Raw genomic sequence first — 20,839 nt, forward strand, 5'->3', positions numbered from 1 at the left:
AGTGATTATTTCAGCAAACTTACCTTGCTTCCTTGGAAAAACTTTATAGGCATCCTCAATTTGACACAAGATTCTGAATATTTTAGGTATGAATTTGCATGAAGCAAGAAACATTCTAATTTGCTATGTTGATTGCTTTATATTATCAACATGCAAAGGATTCCTAAATAGAAGTTTAAATGTGTTATATCCGGCTGGGCATGGTGGCTCATGCCTGTAATCCCAGCAGTTTAGGAGACCGAGGCAAGTGGACAGCTTGAGGTCAGGGGTTCGAGACCAGCCTGACCAACATGGTGAAACCCTATCTCTACCAAAAGAACAAAACTTAGCCAGGCGTGGCAACACACACCTGCAATCCCAGCAAGTCGGGAGGCTGAGGCAGGAGAATTGCTTGAAACCAGAAGGTGGAGTTTGCAGTGAGCTGAGATTGCGCCACTGCACTCCAGCCTGGGTGACAGAGCCAGACTTTGTCTCAAAATAACAAATAAACAAACAAACAATATCGAAAAATTCGTTGGTCAAGGTAGACCCTGACAAGTCATGAGATGACGGACTCAAAATGACAAAGGAGTAATGTACTCTGACCATTTGATGGCTGTACAGTTCAGGAATCAGAAAAGGTGGACATGATAGGAAGGAGACAACACTTGTGGATTTATCCTTTTTACTAGTACTTTATTCACAGTGCTCTTGCAGTATGCATCACCATTCATTTCTACACTAATAAAACTACTTTCAATGTAATCAGTACTAGTTTCAACACCATGCCTCCTAACCCCCACCCAAGACTTTGAAAATGGCTTATTTGGAAAACACGATTACTTTGAAATGGACCCTTGTTTCTTACCTATATCCGTTGAATTGGTATCAAACTGAGTGGTCTTTTGGAAGCTCTGGGATAGCCTTAAGGTAGCTCGTTCAACAGTGTGCATGAGTTTTGTAAGATGTGTTCTCCTATGATTCACAGATAACTTGTCCCAAACTACAAATGTATCCCTTTGAACAAAATTATTCACGGTTTTCACCAATTCCTATTAAAAAAAAGCATGTCTTTTAGAAACGTTAGAATCCTACACTAATCACAGATGAAAGGAAAAATTCAAAGCCCAATTATATTAAGAGTTGAAGCTGAACATACTTACAGTAAGAGTTGAATTAGAAAGGGTGTCCTTGGCTGAGATAGTGTTGTTCTTATAACCTAGTAATGAAGATGATTCAGCTAATATTTCTATATATGTAATTATATCTGTTGGTGAAAGATCTGTCACAGAATTTCTATAGACTTCTCGTAGCAAAGCCACAGGTTCTTTTATGGGTCTGATCTGAGCAAAAAAATGAGTCCAGAAAAAGGGAACTAAATTAGTTCTACTGGAGTTTTAAAAGAATAAAACTTATATGTTAAATTTATTCTGAGTTGGTTTTCTCGGTCTACACATAAATAATATCAAACTAATAAACCTAAACCTAACATGCATCACTGAAACCTGAATTTATTTACAAGAGATTAGCAAATAACTTAAAAGCATAGACTTTACTTTAGAAAAGAAACAGAGCATATTTGAATTAATAATTTTTAAAAAATGAGTCTTCAAAATAACTTCCTATTCTTCAGTATAGAATTATATTCTAGCCAATGAATCTACCTTAATACTTGAACTCCTTAGTACTTATAAATATTGATATCCTAAGCAATAAATGATAATACTTTAAATTAGATTTTAATCAACCAAAGAAAACTCTTTACAATGTGATTAAATGAAAATTTGCTTTAAACTGATAGTTGATTACTCATGTTGAGATTCACATTCTCAATCATATGACAATTATTTTATAAATCACCTACTTTATTTGCTCTTTGAAATGTTCTCTTTTAAGTACCAAATCTAGGTGCATTCAGTTATGTCTACTTAGAATGTGGGAATGGGTCTAGAGTCAAAGTATCTCTTCACTATTTTTCAACCAACTTTTTTACATAAAAAGAATTTTCCAACATATGGAGTAATGAAAATGTAGCATATTAAATATGTGAAAGGCCTTTTAAATAATTTGGGGATTTTCAAATTAACCCTGTCTTTGATGCAAACATGATGCTTAGATCTCTATATGTAAACATTTTCAACCCTCCCTAAAGTTCAGCTACTGGTTACTCTTCTTGAAATGTGTGACATTGAAAGTATTTTAATTGAAATCAAAATGTCCAAATAAAATAAATTGTTAACTGTTCTACTTACTTTTGTTAAAGTTTTATTAATATTTGCAGCAATACAGACATTATCTAAATGGCAGTTTGCATTCACATTTTCTGTAGGAAAAAAACAGATTAGATAGTAAGTTTTAAAAAGTATTTTTGCCTAAGCTCATCATATAAATCCCAATGATCTTGCTCACTTATTTAAATATTAAAAGGACATTCTCTAACACTTGAATTTCCTCTTCAGTTTTAGAATGTGCAATATTTTACAGACAATGAAATAAAGGAGTTTTAAGGACCAAGGAATGTTAGTTCCATAAAATGCTATCTACAATTTTTATTAAATTTAAAAAAATAGGCTTTCATTTCTTTATTCCATAGAACATAAAGGAATGCAGGCACATTTCTTGGAAGCTGTAGCTCTGTGGTACTTCACAACTGTGTACTACATATTTTATATAGTTCTTTGATCACACATAAAATTTAATAATGTAATTTACATTGGCAGTAAGTGCCATCATTAGGTATGAACTGTGATTTTCCTGTATATGTCCGATAACCTTCTTTGTAGGAGCAGTTATACCCACCATTCACATTTCCCCATATGGCATGATCACCACAGACAACTGACTCACTGCACTCATCTATATCTGGAAATATTAATATTTGAAAAAAACTTTTTAGTGCTCATATACTTGCTAACTTGTTGAAAATAGTGTTATTTATGATTAGTGGTTTCATGTCAAATTTTATAAGAAAATTAGAGAAATACCAGCATTTAGACAATGGCATAACAAACTTAGCTGCATGTACTTTTTAGATTTAATTCCTCCAATCAATTTTGAGAGAGTATTGAAAATATTATTCATGGGCCACACTCTCAGATTGAATTGCATGATTAATCAACAAAGTCATTACAGTAATTTCCATCACTGATGATGTAACACTTAGTTCTAATTTAACAAAGACCCAACTTAAGAAACACATTTAAACTTATTTGTTTTCTAGTATCAAACTAAACTGACTTCAACAACTCAGTGTAATCTGGAGGACAGAAGAGTGACCCAATTTCTTTCCAAAACTTCATTTTTGCATGTAAGTTAATCTAAAAAACTAAGATGTAGCAGAATGTGTGATTGAATTCCCTTAAAATTTTATCACAACTTATTACTTTTGTTCAGGTTATATTTTACTACGGTTCTTAACACACAATCATCATAAATAAAATAATACATTATACAGAATTAAGTCTTACATTCTCAAAAGCCAAGTATTGAGGCTGTAACAAAGGCCCTAGGTTTTAAGCTTACATAGTTTATATTCTTAACTTAAAACTTTACTTACTACAGTGAAATATGCTTTACATTATAAATAGAGTATAAATAATCTGCTACTAGAGAAAAAGATTCTAAGGAACTGAAGAGTCTAGATCATTACCTTGAATTAATGCAAAATTTTTATGTTTCTACCCCAGGTCTGACATCTTCAAGATACCTTATATTAAATTAATAAATGAACATCTAACCTTAAATTTATAATTTGATTTAAAACTAATAGGGTGTCATAATACTCTTTGCAGTGGAAAAAGGGTGTGTAATCAAAGTCTAATTTAAAATGTCATCTAACTACTTATCTTAAATGCAGCTGTTCCTATTTCTCATTCACAGATCCAACAAAGATCTAGAAAACACATCCAAATTCACACCACCAAAACCAAAAATTGAAAGTGAACTTCTTGCTAGATTCTTAAAGAAAGTTCCATTCACTAGAAAGGTGATGGTACTAGATTTACAAGGTCAGCTAATAGCCCAGGCCTAAAAGGTTAGAACAGCTCTTGTTCTTCTGACAAGTATATGTATTCAAAATCTGTACTACCCAGAAATCTGAGCTCACCACTTCTAAAGAAACACAAATGCTCTTGTACCACCCCTCACCCCTCATCCTCTCATTTCTAGGTGTATTCAGGACCTACCACTCCACAAAAATGAATGAACAGAAAATGAAGTAGGGAACAAGTAGTGACAAGTGACCTTGGGATGTGGAGAACCATCAAGGAAAGCATTCTAGGCTGAGCTAAAGACAGAAGCACTCAGACGGTAGTGCAGACTAGGGTGGTCATTTGTCATGAAATCAATGAAGTGAGAAAACTATATAGGACTAAAACAAAGATGAGTCTTTATTGGAGCTGAACTGTTGAAGCACCAAATGTTATACTCCAACTGGGAAAACACCCCAATGAAAGTGTGAACAGACCCATGAAGTATCATAAACAACAATAAAAAAATTTATTTAATGAGCAAGAAAACTACTATGTTCTTTGAATACCTTTGTTTTGTAGGTGAGATGCCTTCTATGGGTAACAGTAAACAAGATGGTGATTTTTCTCAATTTCAAATCCTTTAAATGTGCAACGTTCTTAGAAACTTCATCCCAAACCCACTCTCTGAGAAACATAAAAATCTTGACTCCAGGAACTCAATTTCCATCCTCCTTCTTGCACTTTGGACTTTAATGTCCAGTGAAACTGGCTTGGCTACAATGAATGTGCCAAATGGCTACATTTTGCAGCAAGATCCACACTAATTTCTCTTGCAGGTCCAAATGACTAAAACCTACAGTTATCTCTTTCTTGAAGGAAAAGTCTCTGGGATTGCTAATTAGAAGATTTAAATTCAAATATTGACTATAACATTAATTAGTTGTGTGATGACCTTGGGTAATTTCTTAAAAAGACACCTTCTAGGCCGGGCGTGGTGGCTCACGCCTGTAATCCCAGCACTTTGGGAGGCCGAGGCAGACGGATCACGAGGTCAGGAGATCGAGAGAATCCTGGCTAACATGGTGAAACCCCATCTCTACTAAAAACACAAAAAATTAGCTGGGCGTGGTGGCGGGCGGGCGCCTGTAGTCCCAGCTACTCGGGAGGCTGAGGCAGGAGAATGGCGTGAACCCGGGAGGCAGGGCTTGCAGTGAGCCCAGATCACGCCACTGCACTCCAGCCTGGACGACAGAGCCAGACTCCGTCTCAAAAAGAAGACAGCTTCTAACCCAAAAGAGTTCTACCTCATAAACAAACAAGAAAATGTATGGGAAGGTGGAATAGTGCCTAGGATATCACTGCCACCTGTTACTGTAACTGGAAAATCAGGACTGGTGATTCTACTCATATTGCATATTTTCCTAATAGCAGGAGCTTTGTGTAGTATGTTTTAAGATACAGATAAATAAAGAGTGTTTTCTTTTAGGTTACCATATCTTGGTAATCTCCAAATCTATAAAAAAAAACCTCTTTCCTATCATAATGAAAGCTAAATCTCTGTTAGGTAATTATTTAAGTCCAGCTAGATTTGACAGACCTGATTTACTGATTGACCCACTTTCCTCACGACCAACTTACAATTTGATTTTAAATTAACAATTTGATATCACTAAATGCAAGCATATCGTTAACAATCTTAACTCATTTGCAACATTTCTGTTAACAGGTGATGCTTGGTTGTGCATAGTGGCTCACACCTGTAATCCCAGCACTTTAGGAGGCTGAGACAGCAGAATCACTTGATTCCAGGAGTTTGAGACCAGGCTGCGCAACAGAGCAAGACCCTCTCTCTACTAAAAAAAAATTTAAAAATTAGTCAGACAAGGTGTTGTGGAGTGTAGTCCCAGCTATTTGGGAAGCTGATACAGAAAGGTCACTTGAGCCCAGAAGTTCCAGGTTGCAGTGAACCATAACTGCACCAATGCACTCCAGCCTGGGTAACAGAGTGAGACCTCAGCTCAAAAATAATAATAATAATGATGATGATAATAATGTCATGTTTTTTCATGTGTATAATTAGCCAATCCAGCAACATTTTATCATAATCTTCTTTCAAAACATGATCATATGATGGTTATGATTCTTATTATGATCAATAATAGAGTTTTCTAATGTGTAACTCACAGACTGCCAAAGAAAGATAAAATGTTCAATTATAGTAAATAATTTTCAAAGACAAAATTTAATATTATTCAAAGCTAGAAAAAAAATCTACAATTATCATAGAGTACTCCAGGCAGTAGGACATGACAAGCAGTAAACAAAGCTGTAAAAGACATGGTGAAATTGAAGGAATTCATGGCTTCTATTAATTTGGTTTCAGCAGATTAACTTTACTATTGGATGTCTCAACTTTCCCATTTGTGAAATTCTGGTGTGTAACTAGGTTTCTCAGGAGCTGGACTTCTGAAGTTCCGTTTTACTGTGATTCCAAGGGGAGGAGAAATATGTGCAGTGCTAAATCTCACCCAGCGCCTTCTGCAGCAAAATGACCTTATGTGTGGAAAACAGTATTTGAATATGGACTAAAGGTAAAGAATTTTGCTGGAGTCATGTCTTGCCCTATATCAAAGTCTTCCATTTTTTATTCATAGAGACTTTAATGACTATAATTACCAGAAATGTCAAATTTAAGGATAAGCTAAAATTTCAAATCAGAAGCAATACACTGTAAGGTGATATACTAATGCAAAAGGAAATAGATTTATGTTTCTCTGTTCAGATTCCCTGAGGATTATGATATTGTGCAACAAAAATTACTGCAGGACTGAAATAAAATGAAATAGCTACACTGCTTCTCAAAAAAGCTTAATCCTTAAGGACAACAAAAATTGATGAGAAATAACATTTTTCTAGAGAACGAGTTTTTCACTGAATAATCCATCAAAAAAACCAGGTAGAAACAGAAGGGCTCAATACTGGGCATTAGGCTTTAATGAGGTTAGTGCATTTGCCGACTACTTAAAATAGCTAAAAAGGGAATTAGCACAAACTTAGGCCCATTCCACCTTACCGCAATAGAAATTGAGTATCAAGAGAAAGAGTCTTCAATTACAAATATACTACCCCCATAAAATGTTGCCATTCAGTCATCTTTGTGTGTTTGTGTTTTCTCTGTATCTATGATTCAGTGTTTTCTAGTGCAGAAATTCTCTACTTCAAGGAACATGAGCAGAGAAATATAACCCTTTGTGAGTTGAGAATTATTAAAAGTAAACATGATCAAATAAAAAGACAGATGTATTCTACAAACAAGAGACATTAGGGAATGGAGAGCAAAGTTAAAACTGTATTAAATTACAGTGATTAAGTTGTTACACGTTAGACTTCTTCACTGACTGGAACATTTCCACTAAAGTTTGCAGGGCTACATATTAGAACTGAACTACTAAAGGTAAAAAGCACATTATATGACATTCTAAGACTATAACAATAATATAGGCTTGAGAAGAACAAACAGTGAAGTACTGTAAGTTTTCTGGGCAGAATCTCATTGATTCCTATTTCCTGAGTATGTTATTATGCTATATTGCAATAAAACTTTTCTCTAGAAACATTAAAGGTAAATTTACCATTCAACAGTAATAGCATTATTTTCTCATATGTTTAAATATTTTATACCCTTGCAAAGTTTGATCCAGTGTATCTGGATGATTCAGATCAAAGAGATATTTAAATGGTCTACTACACATTTAAGTATTCCATGGAAATAACAAAGGGTTTTTAGATATAAAACTGTGAGTCTAGCCTTACCTTTATCCAAAATGTATGTATCTAGAGTAGCCCTTCACTTCATTGGCAATAAAATGAGGAAAATAAAATCTCCCTTTTTTTACATAGCAGAGTAAATGTTGTGAAGCGTGGGTACATGAGACTGGATGATTTGTTTAATACAGACATTTCACATATACATATTTTGAATATTGTCTCATAGCTTACCATCCTAGCACTTCAAGAGACCGAGGCGGGCAGATTGCCTGAGCTCAGGAGTTTGAGACCAGCCTGGGCAACACGGTAAAACCCTATTTCTACTAAAATACAAAAAATTAGCCAGGTGTGGCGGCATGCACCTGTAGTCCCAGCTACCTGGGAGGCCGAGGAAGGAGAACTGCTTGAACCTGGGAGGCGGAGGTTGCAGTGAGCCAAGATCCCACGACTGCACTCCAGCCTGGGTGACAGAGCGAGACTCTGTCTCAAAAAAAAAAAAGGTCTCACTAGGACACTAATCAAAGGCTTTAGTGTGATCGAGATTAACTTGAATATCTATCTCTTTTATCTAGCTATATAATTTAGAAGCAGCACATTAGCCTTCTCTATGTTGCATGTAGGTTCCTGAATTCTATTCCCATGTCTAACCTTGGCTACATGATTACATTCTCAGGGCCTCTGCATACCTATTAATTTTGTAGATTACCAATCATAATTAATTATAATAGTTATTGATGAGTTGAATATTTTTTGGAAACCATGCTTAAGATGATTTAAAATTTATTTTCAAAGTTAAAGTCTTTGGCTCCAGAGAATTCGCTTCTGAAAATTATTCATCTGTTGAAGTTTGTAAATAATTATTTTTTCTCAGGCTGGAATCCAATTCTCTAGGATCTGATCAATCACATGCATGACCAAATTACAACAGAAGGATATTTTTAAAAATCATCTAGGTCCTCCCTTTAGACCCACAATAAGTGAACAATCACTTAAAAATTACATTGAAATTATTTTTCCTACAAAGGATGTTTTCGTGACCCTACATGATTTTATAAATAATTTTCTGACTATAGTGTTCAGAAAAACTTAATGCGTATCTGAAGTGTGACTTTTATCAAAGCAGAGATAAAACCACTAGAACAATTATTTTATAAATGATGATTGTCTGAAAAATATGTAGAACCCATCACAGGGTGCGTATTTCCAAAGGCATCAATATCTTTTAATGCAAATGACAATTTTCTTGAAGTATTAAATTATTCTAAAGTATAAACATTTATTCTGTTGTTTGCCACTATACTAGATCTCAAGGCTCCATGAACATTTCTCTCTCTTTTATTTTATATTTTTGCAAACTTATTCTCTCAAAAATTAAAAAAAAAAGCCTTTTTCCTGTATCCTCGGATAGATATCTCATAGACTTTAACACACTGGAGAAATAAAGACATTAAGTAAATTTCTGAAAGTACTTAACACCTAGGGTACAATCAAGGTCTGGCAGAATTTGGTTTGAATATGTTTTACCTCTGGGGGTAATAAACAATAAGAGATATGTGCAAATTCTAACTTAGATAACCGAACTTACCTATACAGATGGTTCCATCATTAGTGATAAACCTGTCTTGGTTACTGCTGGATCTGAAGCCAGGTACACACATACAATAATAACTTCCTTCTGTGTTAGTGCAATTAGCATTTTCACCACAGGACTGAGTTAAATTTCCACATTCATTATCATCTGTTGGCATATCAATTTAAAAGATTATTTTTATAGAATTGACATAAATTCCGACTATTTTCCATCAGTATTTTGGAATTTTTACTGTTAAATAGTTTAAGGTATATAATGTTTATATCTACAAACCTTAGTACTAAAGAATCCGTATTCCACACTTGTCTTCTTCTTGTTTATAATATGAGATCTTCTTTGTATTTGCAAAGCAAAATAGGATCTCTTACTTTAAAACACTAGATGTAACTATTAAATCTATGTGGCAATATCTTTCAAATTTTTATATGTAATTTAATTATAACCATGTCAACAAATATATGCTCATTTTGAATTTATAGTACTCTTTATAATCCATCAAAAGCACAATATAAATTAAAAATGAAAAATCAGAAATTACAAATTGACATGTTCTTATCATGTATTATTTATTTTCATCCATTGTTCCACAGAAAAAATTTGCATTACTCAGCATGCAATCTTTTCATGTATTCATTAAGGCATTTATTTACAACTATATGCATTATATTGGTCCACAGAAGAGTATACAATACAATAAATTAAAAAGTAAATAATACAGTCTTTACCTTTATACTCTTACAATATAATTTATCAGGGACGACAAAGATTCATAACCCCTTTTTAAATATCAGAAGGCAAATTTATATTATCTGTTAAATAAATTGATTGGAATATATGTGCTGCTTAGAGATTATCATAATGGTCTGGAGGAGAATATTTTCCAGTGACATGAAACCCTGTTGTGGGTTAAAAAACATAGCTCAAGTCCCAACCCCAAGGTGTCTATGAATGTGACATTGTTTGAAATAGGCCCTTTGGATATGTAATTAAAGAAAAACAAGGTCATACTTGATTATGGTGTGTAATTCAATGATTGACATCCTTACAAAAGGAGGGAAATTTGGACATAGAGACACAGAAGAGATGACTTTGTGAAGACAGAGGCAGAGATTAAAAGATGTAACTGCAAGTCAAAGAATGACAAGGATAGCTGGCAACCACAAAAGTTAGAGGGGGCAAAGAAGGATTCTTCCCTAGATGTTTTTATGTTTTTGAAGCAGCATGGTTCTGCTGACACCTTGATTTTAGACTTTTAGCCTCCAGAGCTGTGAGAGAATAAATTTCTGATATTTTAAGCCACTAATTTGGTCATAATTTTTTATGGCAGCCCTAGAAAACCGATAGACTAAAACTGGAGAATATAGGATAGGTAAGTATTAGAGAGAAAGAGACGAAGAAAGGAAACTAAAGGAATAAAAAATTTTGGACAAAAGTGCAGGCAGAAAAGTGACTGGGATATTCTGAAGATTGTAAGAAGCCTAATTGGGGAGCACAGAGAGAAATCATAGGGGAATTGTAAAAACAAGTCAGGTTTGAAAAATGTCTGGAATCTTTATTCTTCATTTTATTCAAACCAGGCTTAATCTCTTTTTAAAGGGTGAGTTGTGTAACATTTAATTCATATACTGGCTATTGCTCACATATAGTAATCACTAAAAGTTGAAGATATATTCTAAATGTTTTATAAATATTAATTAGCTTAATGCTTTATAGAAGATCTAGAAGGTAGGTATTGCTATCTTTAACTGATGAGAAAAAATAGAGCAGACGGAGCCCAGGCATCATATCTAAGAGTTTTTTCTTTGTGGCATCAGATCGCTTTTTATTTTACCATAGATACCTTCCTGGCAGGTTGAGAGGGAATCTCAAATTCCCTTGAAAATTTTAATCCCTAGCATTTGAGCTTATTTATTATTGGGAAGACAGAAGAGCAGAGCAGCAAGGGAAGAATTTTGAGCTTCTCCTGGAGACTAACAACTTTGAGATATGAAAGAACAAAGAAGGTTGAGTTATCAAAAGTTTCTACAGGTCAGGCAAGTAATGTAAAAGTTTGATTCCATCAGAACCAGGCAATAGAAAGTGGTGTTGTGTAGCTTGTGGTACCAGTAAGTACACACTCACTTAAAAAATTTAAAATTAAAAAAAAATTTTAAAGCATATTTAAGACTCTGTGTTTAGATTTAGCATTTCGCCAGACACTTGCCAAATGTCCCTAAAGCACAACATATGGAGGCAGGAGGAAGAGAGAAAAATTGCTGAAATAGGGCAATAAAGTAAGAAAAATTGTGAATGGTCTTCTACAAAATGCTGAAAATACTTTATTAACATGTATGTATTTAATTAATTTACCTATTTTGTATAAATAAATATATGATGCAACTCTATATGGCTATATATACTCAAAAAGTAGATATGTATGTCTATGGATGCATAAAATAGAAATTAGTTTCTTAAAATTAACTGAGAGTGGCTCATAAATTGAAAATAAGCAAAATAGTTGAACCATATTAGGTTTGATTCAATCATTCAGTTACTCACATATTTATGGAGTTTCCCAGTTCCCAAAAGTGAATATGTCTATACTGGGAAATAAGTAAAAATTAATCAAAAAGTCAGGATCTGTGCCCTGCTGTCAGAGTTCACATTCTAAAGGCAAGTTAACACAGAAGCATATAATTGAGTTTTTATTAAAATAAAAGTTTTCATTTTTATCTTTAAATTTGACTCCATTCATGGCATACTGGGAGAAGTTGATATTAAACTTTAAAAGAAATTGGCTCTCATATCAGTTATTGGTAATATAGAGGACGATGAGGATTGTATCCCTTGTGGGCTATAGCTGCAAAAATGATATGCAAAAATATAGAGAAAAAGAACTCATGAGGTCTGAGGTATTGGTTGGAGTCCAAGAAAATGAACCACTTTATATCACGTAACTGACTGTTCGTAAAATATTAACTTGCCAATATGTTGCTTAACTCTAAAATATTGTTACTGGTCTTGGGTACTACATTAACAGGTAGAAAAAAACAAAAGTTGCTATTAACGTTTGTGTCTCTTCCTGCTGTATGGTTTTGAGCGCTTGTCCTCTTTGCTTTCTTATCAAGAATTTGGAAAGAAAAATATTTCCTTATCTACCTCCCTATCTTCTGGGCTGGATATATGATATGGACAAATTCCCTAATGGTCCAACTCAAATCTTGTTCGGTAAAATACCACTTATCTGAAAGTAACCTCTCTCTTCCCTCAAGATAGTGGAGATAGGCAAGAAATTATCTTTGTGAAGTAATATATAAAATGAATTATTTAAATTGCCTTAAACTTTCCAGGGTCTAACTTCATAATAATTAATCTTCAAGGAGAAAGTTTCTCTGGATGGGTATAATATAGAAAAATAAAAGTCTGCTTCTTGGGCACTCTTATTTCTAATGTTCAAATCAGTTCACCAGTTATACTACCTAATCCCTGTAACTCACTGTATAATTTTGGTGGATTGTAAAATAATTACTTAGATTAAGATGTCCCTTGAAAAATTCTTTAAAATATGATTATATTGGAGATATATTTTAAAATGTTATCAAACTGTTCTAATAAGGAAAAATATTTGGTATTCTCTGAGAAACAATTCTTCCTGGTTCACCTCTGACACACTGAGTTAAGCACAGCAAGACACAGGCATACACACAGCTCCTAACTTAAAGGTATCCATAGCTACTGGAGATGACGTACCAACATCCAAATTATTAGATTGTAGTGTGTGTCAAAAATAAAAGAGGTGTTTAGTAGTACAGTGGCAACTGGAAGAAAACAGCTTCCTCAGGTCATTTGCAAGATCAAAGTGTAAAGATTATTGACAGAGAAGTATTAGAAAAGGAAGTGATGTTTGGAGTCAGGTACTGAAGTATAAGCAAGAGTTTAGACAAACAAAAGGGGTCCCCACAATCCAATCAGGGAAAGGAAAAAGTTTACCTAAATGCCTGGAGGCCTGCAGGAACAGCATAATTTAGAGGAGAATTGTACTGTCAGACACTGGGCACGAGGCTTCAGGGCAAGAATCTGTGCAGGTAGGCATGGCTGAAACCGAGAAAATGCTTGCCAAGAATTTGGAATTATATCCAGTGGGTAAAGGATGTCCATCAACAGATTTTATGTAGTGGATAAATATGATTGGATTTGAGTTTCCAAACACATTTTCAAGTATAAAGAAAACTAAAGCCCAAGTAGCTCTGGTAGAACACTAGAAGACTTGAGGAACTAACCAAAGCAGAAACAAGGAGAAAGAAGTAGGGAATATTTCAGACATATTTAGGTGTTACGAGTCAGTGATTTGGAGAAGATAAAGAAAAGAGGGTAGGATTAAACAAGTGATGGCTACATACAAATTTTTATATCATATTTTGCTTTTCTATATTTTAAATTTTTCATAATAAAATTATCTTAAAATATCAATGGGGATTGGAGATTGAAAGGATATTTGAGTTGGCTGAAGAGAGAGGAGCAGCAAAAATGAAATCCACGTTCTGACTTGGAGGGATCTGGTGGATAAATTGATCCTCTTATCAGAACAGGGAGAAGCAGAGGAGGAACATTCTTGCAGGGTAAGATGGGGAGTCACTTTTGGCCATAAAAAGTTGATGTGCCTTAATTAACTGAGGACATTTCAGAAGGCGTATCAATAGTTCCACAGTCAACTATACAGTCATAAATTGTCTATTCGTAGGAGAAAGCTCACAACTCCCTTCTTCTCTTCCAGAGCATGAGTCAGATTCAAGAGCATGGCATTTCTCAGCTCCTGAGAAAAGGGGCAAGCCTGCTGTTTTTCTTTGTGCTTCATCTCTAAATGGACCCCTTTCCTCTCCTTCTAACTCCCCATGTTCCATCTCAGCTTACAAGCATGGGTATGAGCATTATTGTGCTCTTGTTTTGCCTCCCACCCTCCATTTTTTGTTGTCCTTCATGTCTTCTTCCTTATGTTTGCTTCTTCTTACCAATCAAGTGATAAAGTGCAGAGGATTGAGGGTAGGATGTGAAGGCAGAGAAAAACGACAAAGGAAGCCTCTCCATGTATTTTTGCTTTCAGCATTGACCAGAAAAAGCCTTTAGGTTTCCACATGGTTCAGCCCAACTTGCCTGTAAACTACATGGGGGGTTAACATAATAAACAGATGCATATGTCTAAAATATATTTTCAAAATATTTGTAGGCACTTTGTTTCTGTTGTTGATGGTTAGCTACTGTTTAGTAATTTTGGAGTTACATCAACAAGTAGATTAACAAGATTTATACCCGATAGTATGAAAGAATTATTTCAGAGAAAACATGTATTTCAAGCACTCTGTTAAATGGCACATTTTATTTTACTTAATTGTTGCAACAATGCAATGATTGATATTGTCTTCATTTTACTTAAGAGGAAACTAAAGCTCAGATGGGTTAAATCATGATAGTGTAGAAAGAGAATCCAGTAGACACAGTTTTTATGCTTAAGACTGTCTGACTCCAAAGCCTGAGTTATTTTTTAGCATTGAAGAGTGAAGTGTACTTTATCATAAAGTGTACTTGTTAATAAGACATAAAGAGTGAGCATATAATTCTCCAAATTCAAGAGTGATATTGAGGCCACTAGTAATGAAACATTTTTGACCACAAACCTTATGATTATGTTACCTTCTTTGTATAATAGGATAGAAGTTTATTTGCTTTATAAGACACTGGTATTCCAGAATCTTAATAAGATTTTAGTTTGTATTTCATTTTTTAATGTATTGACCAAAAATGGAGAAAAATAAAAAGAAAAAAGAATCGTCTCTTTTTTTTATCACTTGAGATATTACTGGCCGGGCTCGAATTGATTATAACAACTTGAAATCTATGGAACCTTAACAGCAGCATCACTCCTGTACACATTTTCCCTTTGGATGTGATTGCCAGTGTTGCTCCGTAAATTTGAACACTAAAATGACCATAACCATTATGTGATTCCTGGTGAAACAGGCCCTCTGTCTCAAAGGTGGAGTAACAGTAACATAGAAAACTTTTCTTCCCCCCTCTTTTTCCCCAGTGCAGCTGCTGGGCTCATTTGTTTTCAACAGCACTGGGAATTCTCTTTCCATATCAGTACTATGAGGGACTTTAAAAAATCATCATTATCCTTCTCAATTATGAACTTTCTATGGTTTGTATTTATTTTGTGAATACCAAGGTAAAAATACAGGTAAAGAGATAAGGAGGAAGAAAAGATCACCAGAAAGGAGAGAAAAAAAGAACTACAATGAATCCAGGATGGATTCAATCAGTCAGGACAATTAATAGACTTATAAAGCTCATAGTGTAAACTCACATTTCCTTGACCATGAACTCAAGTTCAGTTTATTAAAGGAAATGTAAAATTCATGAAATGAAAAGCATGCTCTTTATAAGAGAAGGAAAGGTACCAAAAGGAAGATACAGAATTACATTTTTCTTCCCCTCGGGAAATTGCTTTTGCACCTGAATCTTTAAGTGCAGGACAGAATATATATCCTCCCATGTGCAGAATTATTGATTAACAAGTCAGATAAAAACAGATATCCAATACTGAAGATATACTTCTCACATTTGCATTGTTGATTATAAAGCACATAATGTAACTCACATTTCCTTGACCATGAACTCAAGTTCAATTTATTAAAGGAAATGTAAAATTCATCAAATGAAAAGTGTTACAATTGTAAAGATAAAATAAAGCAGAGTTATACAAGAATAAAATGTTTGTGCTGGGTATTTATTATTATTTTTCAGTATCTTCATTGGGAATGAATTTTTTTTTTTTTTTTTTTTTTTTTTTGAGACGGAGTCTTGCTCTGTCGCCCAGGCTGGAGTGCAGTGGCCGGATCTCAGCTCACTGCAAGCTCCGCCTCCTGGGTTCACGCCATTCTCCTGCCTCAGCCTCCCGAGTAGCTGGGACTACAGGCGCCCGCCACCTCGCCCGGCTAGTTTTTTGTATTTTTTTTTTTAGTAGAGACGGGGTTTCACCGTGTTAGCCAGGATGGTCTCGATCTCCTGACCTCGTGATCCGCCCGTCTCGGCCTCCCAAAGTGCTGGGATTACAGGCTTGAGCCACCGCGCCCGGCCGGGAATGAATTTTTAAAGTGCTTGAAACTGCTGGTCCATTTCAAAAACTTTTTGAAGGAAAAATGTCCCTTTGACTATGAGTCAGACTTTGAAAAATATGTATAAGCCAGGAAAAAAACAAACAAACAGTACCTGTATAGAATAGTCTCTGTTTCTGTTTACACTTACTTATTTTCTGAAGGAAATGTAGCACTTAAGAAAATGTTCCCATTTTATATTATTACCAATTTTTTGGTTCTCTTTGTCAGAACTATTAATATACACATATTAGAAAAACAAACAAAATGAAGTATAAGTAGAGAAGGTAAATGAAATGAAACAATCTTATGTTTGTACATATTGGAAATCACTTGTCTTGCTCATTGCACGATAGGACAAAATTCTACACATTTATTTCAAACGACCAAAGACTTTAAAACTGTCATTCTACTGTATCTATCAATCGACGGTACAGTAAAGATGAGTAATGCTCTTATAGTATCTCTGGGACTTACATGATGGCTATGAAGTTGTTTTTGAGGACCTAGTTTTATTGAATTTTGTTTCTAATCATTGAAGTAATGCATATTCGATGGGGAAAATTAAATCATTGGTAGAAAAATCTTACAAGTTCTCAGTTGCAAAACAAATGTTGCTAGTTCACAAAAGAAAAACTATTAGAATAGTATCAGATTCTTGCTAATATCACTGAAAGACAATAGAGTAACATGTATGTCACTAAGATAAAATGAGTGTGTCTTTATAATTCTCTAACCTGCTAAAGAAACCGTTCTCTGAACACGATGAAAGACATTTGTAGAAACACATGGATTCAGAGAGTAGATCACTCATGCAGTGTGTGTGAAGAAAATATTCAAGACAGTATTCTAACCAAATACCAATGAATTCAGGAGACAGAATTTTATATAGGGGAAGATTAGATGGAGAGGTAAAAATGGTGGATAATCAGCCCTGCAATACAATAAATTCAAGTAGATGATGACTGTGTGATCATGAACACATAACTTAAGTGCTAATTAGGACTCTCATAGGATATATGCTGAAAAGAGAAACTAATAAATAGTCTGCACCAGGCAGGCGAGGTTGCTCCAGCCTGTAATCCCAGCACGTTGGGAGGTCAAGGCAGGCGGATCACCTGAGGTCAGGAGTTTGAAACCAGCCTGGCCAACATGGTGAAACCTTATCTCTACTAAAAATACAAAATCAGCTGGGCATGGTGGCACATGCTTATACTCCCATCTACTTGGGAGGCTGAGGCAGGAGAATCTCTTGAACCTGGGAGGCGGAGGTTGCAGTGAGCCAAGGTCATGCCATTGCACTCCAGCCTGGGCAACAAGAGCAAAACTCTGTCTCAGAAAAAAAATAAAATAATAAATAAAAATAAATAAATTGTCTGCATCTAGTAGGGTTCATATTACTTTAGTTAGGGCGAGGGTGGAGCACAGCAGGCAAGTAAAACACACTGGAAGAAAGAAGACTCATTATCTAATTTTAGTAAAGGACAAAAATATGGAATTTATTGTAAGTATCTGGAAAGATAAATGTACCAAAAATTCACCATTGAATTAAAAAAGAAAACAGGGGAAAAAGAGATAAAGTAAGCCTACAAAATCTAATATAAGAGAAAAAACAAAACTCTAAGTAAAAACAAATTAGCTACCATTAAACAATTTTGATGGAATAAGAATAGCAATCAAGTATATCAACTGTCACACTAAATGAGGAAGACATGCCTTTCCCCATAAGACACAGCATGTCAGATTAGGTTGCAAACAAAGTCCAATTATATTTTGTTAATAATAAACATACTTAATTTTTAAATGGAAACAACCTTGAAAATTTCAACAGACAAAGAAAATATGGATGGCACATAATATTAAAGTAGAATTTAAGATTAAAGTTATTAAAAGAGATAGAAGCACATTATATCACTAAAAGTTCAGTTTATTAAAAAATTGTAGTTAGAAATATAGAACTTAAACACAGCATTTTAGCTTAAAAGCTATAGAGAAACAAATTACATGACATTCAAAGGGAAGTAGACAAAGGTGCAATAATAGCTGAATATTTTAATTTTCCTTTTTATGAATCTGATACACCCAACTTACTAAAAAATTTGTGCTTATGTCAATAGATACCAAAAATGTAATTAATAAAATTCATCAGATAGGAGAAAACTTTTTTCAATGTAGTAAAGGCTACTTGAGAAAAACAACATAAGTATTATTCTAAATCATGAAACTTTGATCAGCATGGCCAAACTACTCTTCAGGAACTTTGTAGATATTCAGTAATGAATGAGATGTGCATATTTCTCAATTCCTTTGCATTCAATTTCAATGTGATAGACAAAGTATAAGATCTCATTTTTATAATCATGTTGAGATTATGTACTCAAATATTGCTGAGGACAGAACCCTCTTGTATATTTACATGATATTTATATTTTGTTTTTGCTTTTGTTAACTGGCTCTTCGTGTCTTTTGATTGGGCATTATTAATTTCCTTGTAGATTTGCAAGAGCCTTTTAACAATTATCAACTATTGCCTCTCACTGATATGATATAAACATTAAACTTAAAATTGTTTTTAACTTTATTTGTGACATAGTTTGTTCTGTTTACTTGTTTGCTTCCCAAGCTGCAGAGATCTTTTTGTAATCATGTCTTGCATTCCTTTCCTTTCTTGTTTATGATCTTCTATCGCATTTTAAAACATTCACACTCCTAACATTATAAAAACATTTAGTAATACTTTTGTATTGCTTTTGTTTTTTCCTATAATAAAATCTCTGAATCATAATGCAATTTACTTCACTGTAAACTGTGAAGTTGAAATCTATTTTCCTAAAATGAGTAAGTTTTTTCATCATTATTTTTGCATATTCATTTTTTTCTGATTTAAAATGTTATTTTTTTTTCATGTCCAAAATGCACTAATTTACTTAGAAAAGTTTCTGAAGTCTCTCTTATGTTGATGAGATTTTCCACACCTTCATCACTGCCAGCTGGGTTTACTTATTAATGAGACTGTTTCCTTGATTTTAAGATGCCATAAATTTCAACACACATTATCAATGCAATAAAATAGTTTGGAAAAAACTTATCTAATCTATACTTACTAAAAGTGTATGCATTTATTTACACAAACACATTGTACTTTCTTTACTATATAATAACAATTGACTCTAGTCTTTTTCCAGATTATATTCTAATATGCCTTTGAATTACCTTTGGTATCCAACAGTATATAGCATTAGTGAGAGGTGACAACATGCTAGCAGCCCTTGCTTGCTCTCGGTGCCTCCTCGGCCTCGGCCTTGGCCTACACTCTGGCCACGCTTGATGAGTCCTTCAGCCAGCCACTGCACTATGGGAGCCCCTCTCTGGGCTGGCCAAGGCCGGAGCCTGCTCCCTCTGCTTGCAGGAAGCTGTGGAGGGAGAGGCGCGGGCGAGAACTGGGGCTGCGTTGTGGCGCTCACAGGCCAGCGTGAGTTCTGGGTGGGCACGGACTCCGTGAGCCGCACTTTGAGCGGCTGGCTGGCCCCCCGGTCCCGGCAGTGAGGGGCTTAGCACCCAGGCCAGCAGCTGCCGAGTGTGCGCCAGGTCCCCCAGCACTGTTGGCCCTCATGCACCCCACTCAAATTCTGGCAGAGTCTCAGCCGCCTCCCCGCTGGGCAAGGCTCAGGACCTGCAGCCCGCCAAGCCCAAGATCTGTCAGCCATGGACACCCACGTGGCCCTAGCCTCCCCTATGGGTGCCACCCCCTGCTCCGTGGCACCTGGTCCCATGGCCTGGTCCCATCAACCACCCAAGGGCTAAGTAGTGCGGGCATATGTGGCGGGACTGACAGGCAGGGGTCCCTGCAGTGGCATCAACTAGGCAAAGCCACCTAGGCTCCTGAGCAGGGTTGGGACTTGGAGAACTTTTGTGTCTAGCTGGAGGATTGTATATGCACCAATCAGTACTCTGTACCTAGCTCAAGGTTTGTAAATGCACCAATCAGTACTCTGTATCTAGCTCAAGGTTTGTAAATGCACCAATCAGTACTCTGTATCTAGCTAATCTAGTGGGGACTTGGAGAACTTTTCTGTGTAGCATTCTGTCTAGCTCGGGGATTGTAAATGCACCAATCAGCACTCTGTCAAAATGGACCAATCAGCTCTCTGTAAAATAGACCAATCAGCTCTCTGTAAAACAGACCAAGCAGCAGGATGTAGGTGGGGTCAGATAAGGGAATAAAAGTAGGCTGCCCTAGCCTGCAGTGGCAACCTGCTGTGGTCCCATTCCAGGCTGTGGAAGATTTGTTCTTTTGCTCTTTGCAATAAGTCTTGCTGCTGCTCATTCTTTGGGTCCATGCCACCTTTATGAGCGGTAACACTCACCGTGAAGGTCTGCAGGTTCACTCCTGAGGCCAG

The 20,839-nt window shown here is 35.3% G+C and overlaps 1 protein-coding gene across 1 annotated transcript in view; it reads right to left on the reverse strand.

Annotated features, from left to right (window-relative positions):
- Nucleotides 1-20,839, reverse strand: part of ADGRL4 (adhesion G protein-coupled receptor L4) — a 116,233-nt gene that overhangs the window by 46,912 nt on the left and 48,482 nt on the right. The window contains exons 3-6 of the mRNA XM_025357687.1: nt 9,304-9,456; nt 2,232-2,302; nt 1,143-1,322; nt 848-1,031 (exon numbers count right to left, since the gene is read on the reverse strand). Of these exons, the coding sequence (XP_025213472.1) occupies nt 848-1,031; nt 1,143-1,322; nt 2,232-2,302; nt 9,304-9,456 (588 nt within the window). The remainder of the gene's footprint in view (nt 1-847; nt 1,032-1,142; nt 1,323-2,231; nt 2,303-9,303; nt 9,457-20,839) is intronic.

The sequence above is a fragment of the Theropithecus gelada genome, chromosome 1 (genome assembly GCF_003255815.1).
Source record: "Theropithecus gelada isolate Dixy chromosome 1, Tgel_1.0, whole genome shotgun sequence".
Classification (NCBI taxonomy): Eukaryota; Metazoa; Chordata; class Mammalia; order Primates; family Cercopithecidae; genus Theropithecus; species Theropithecus gelada.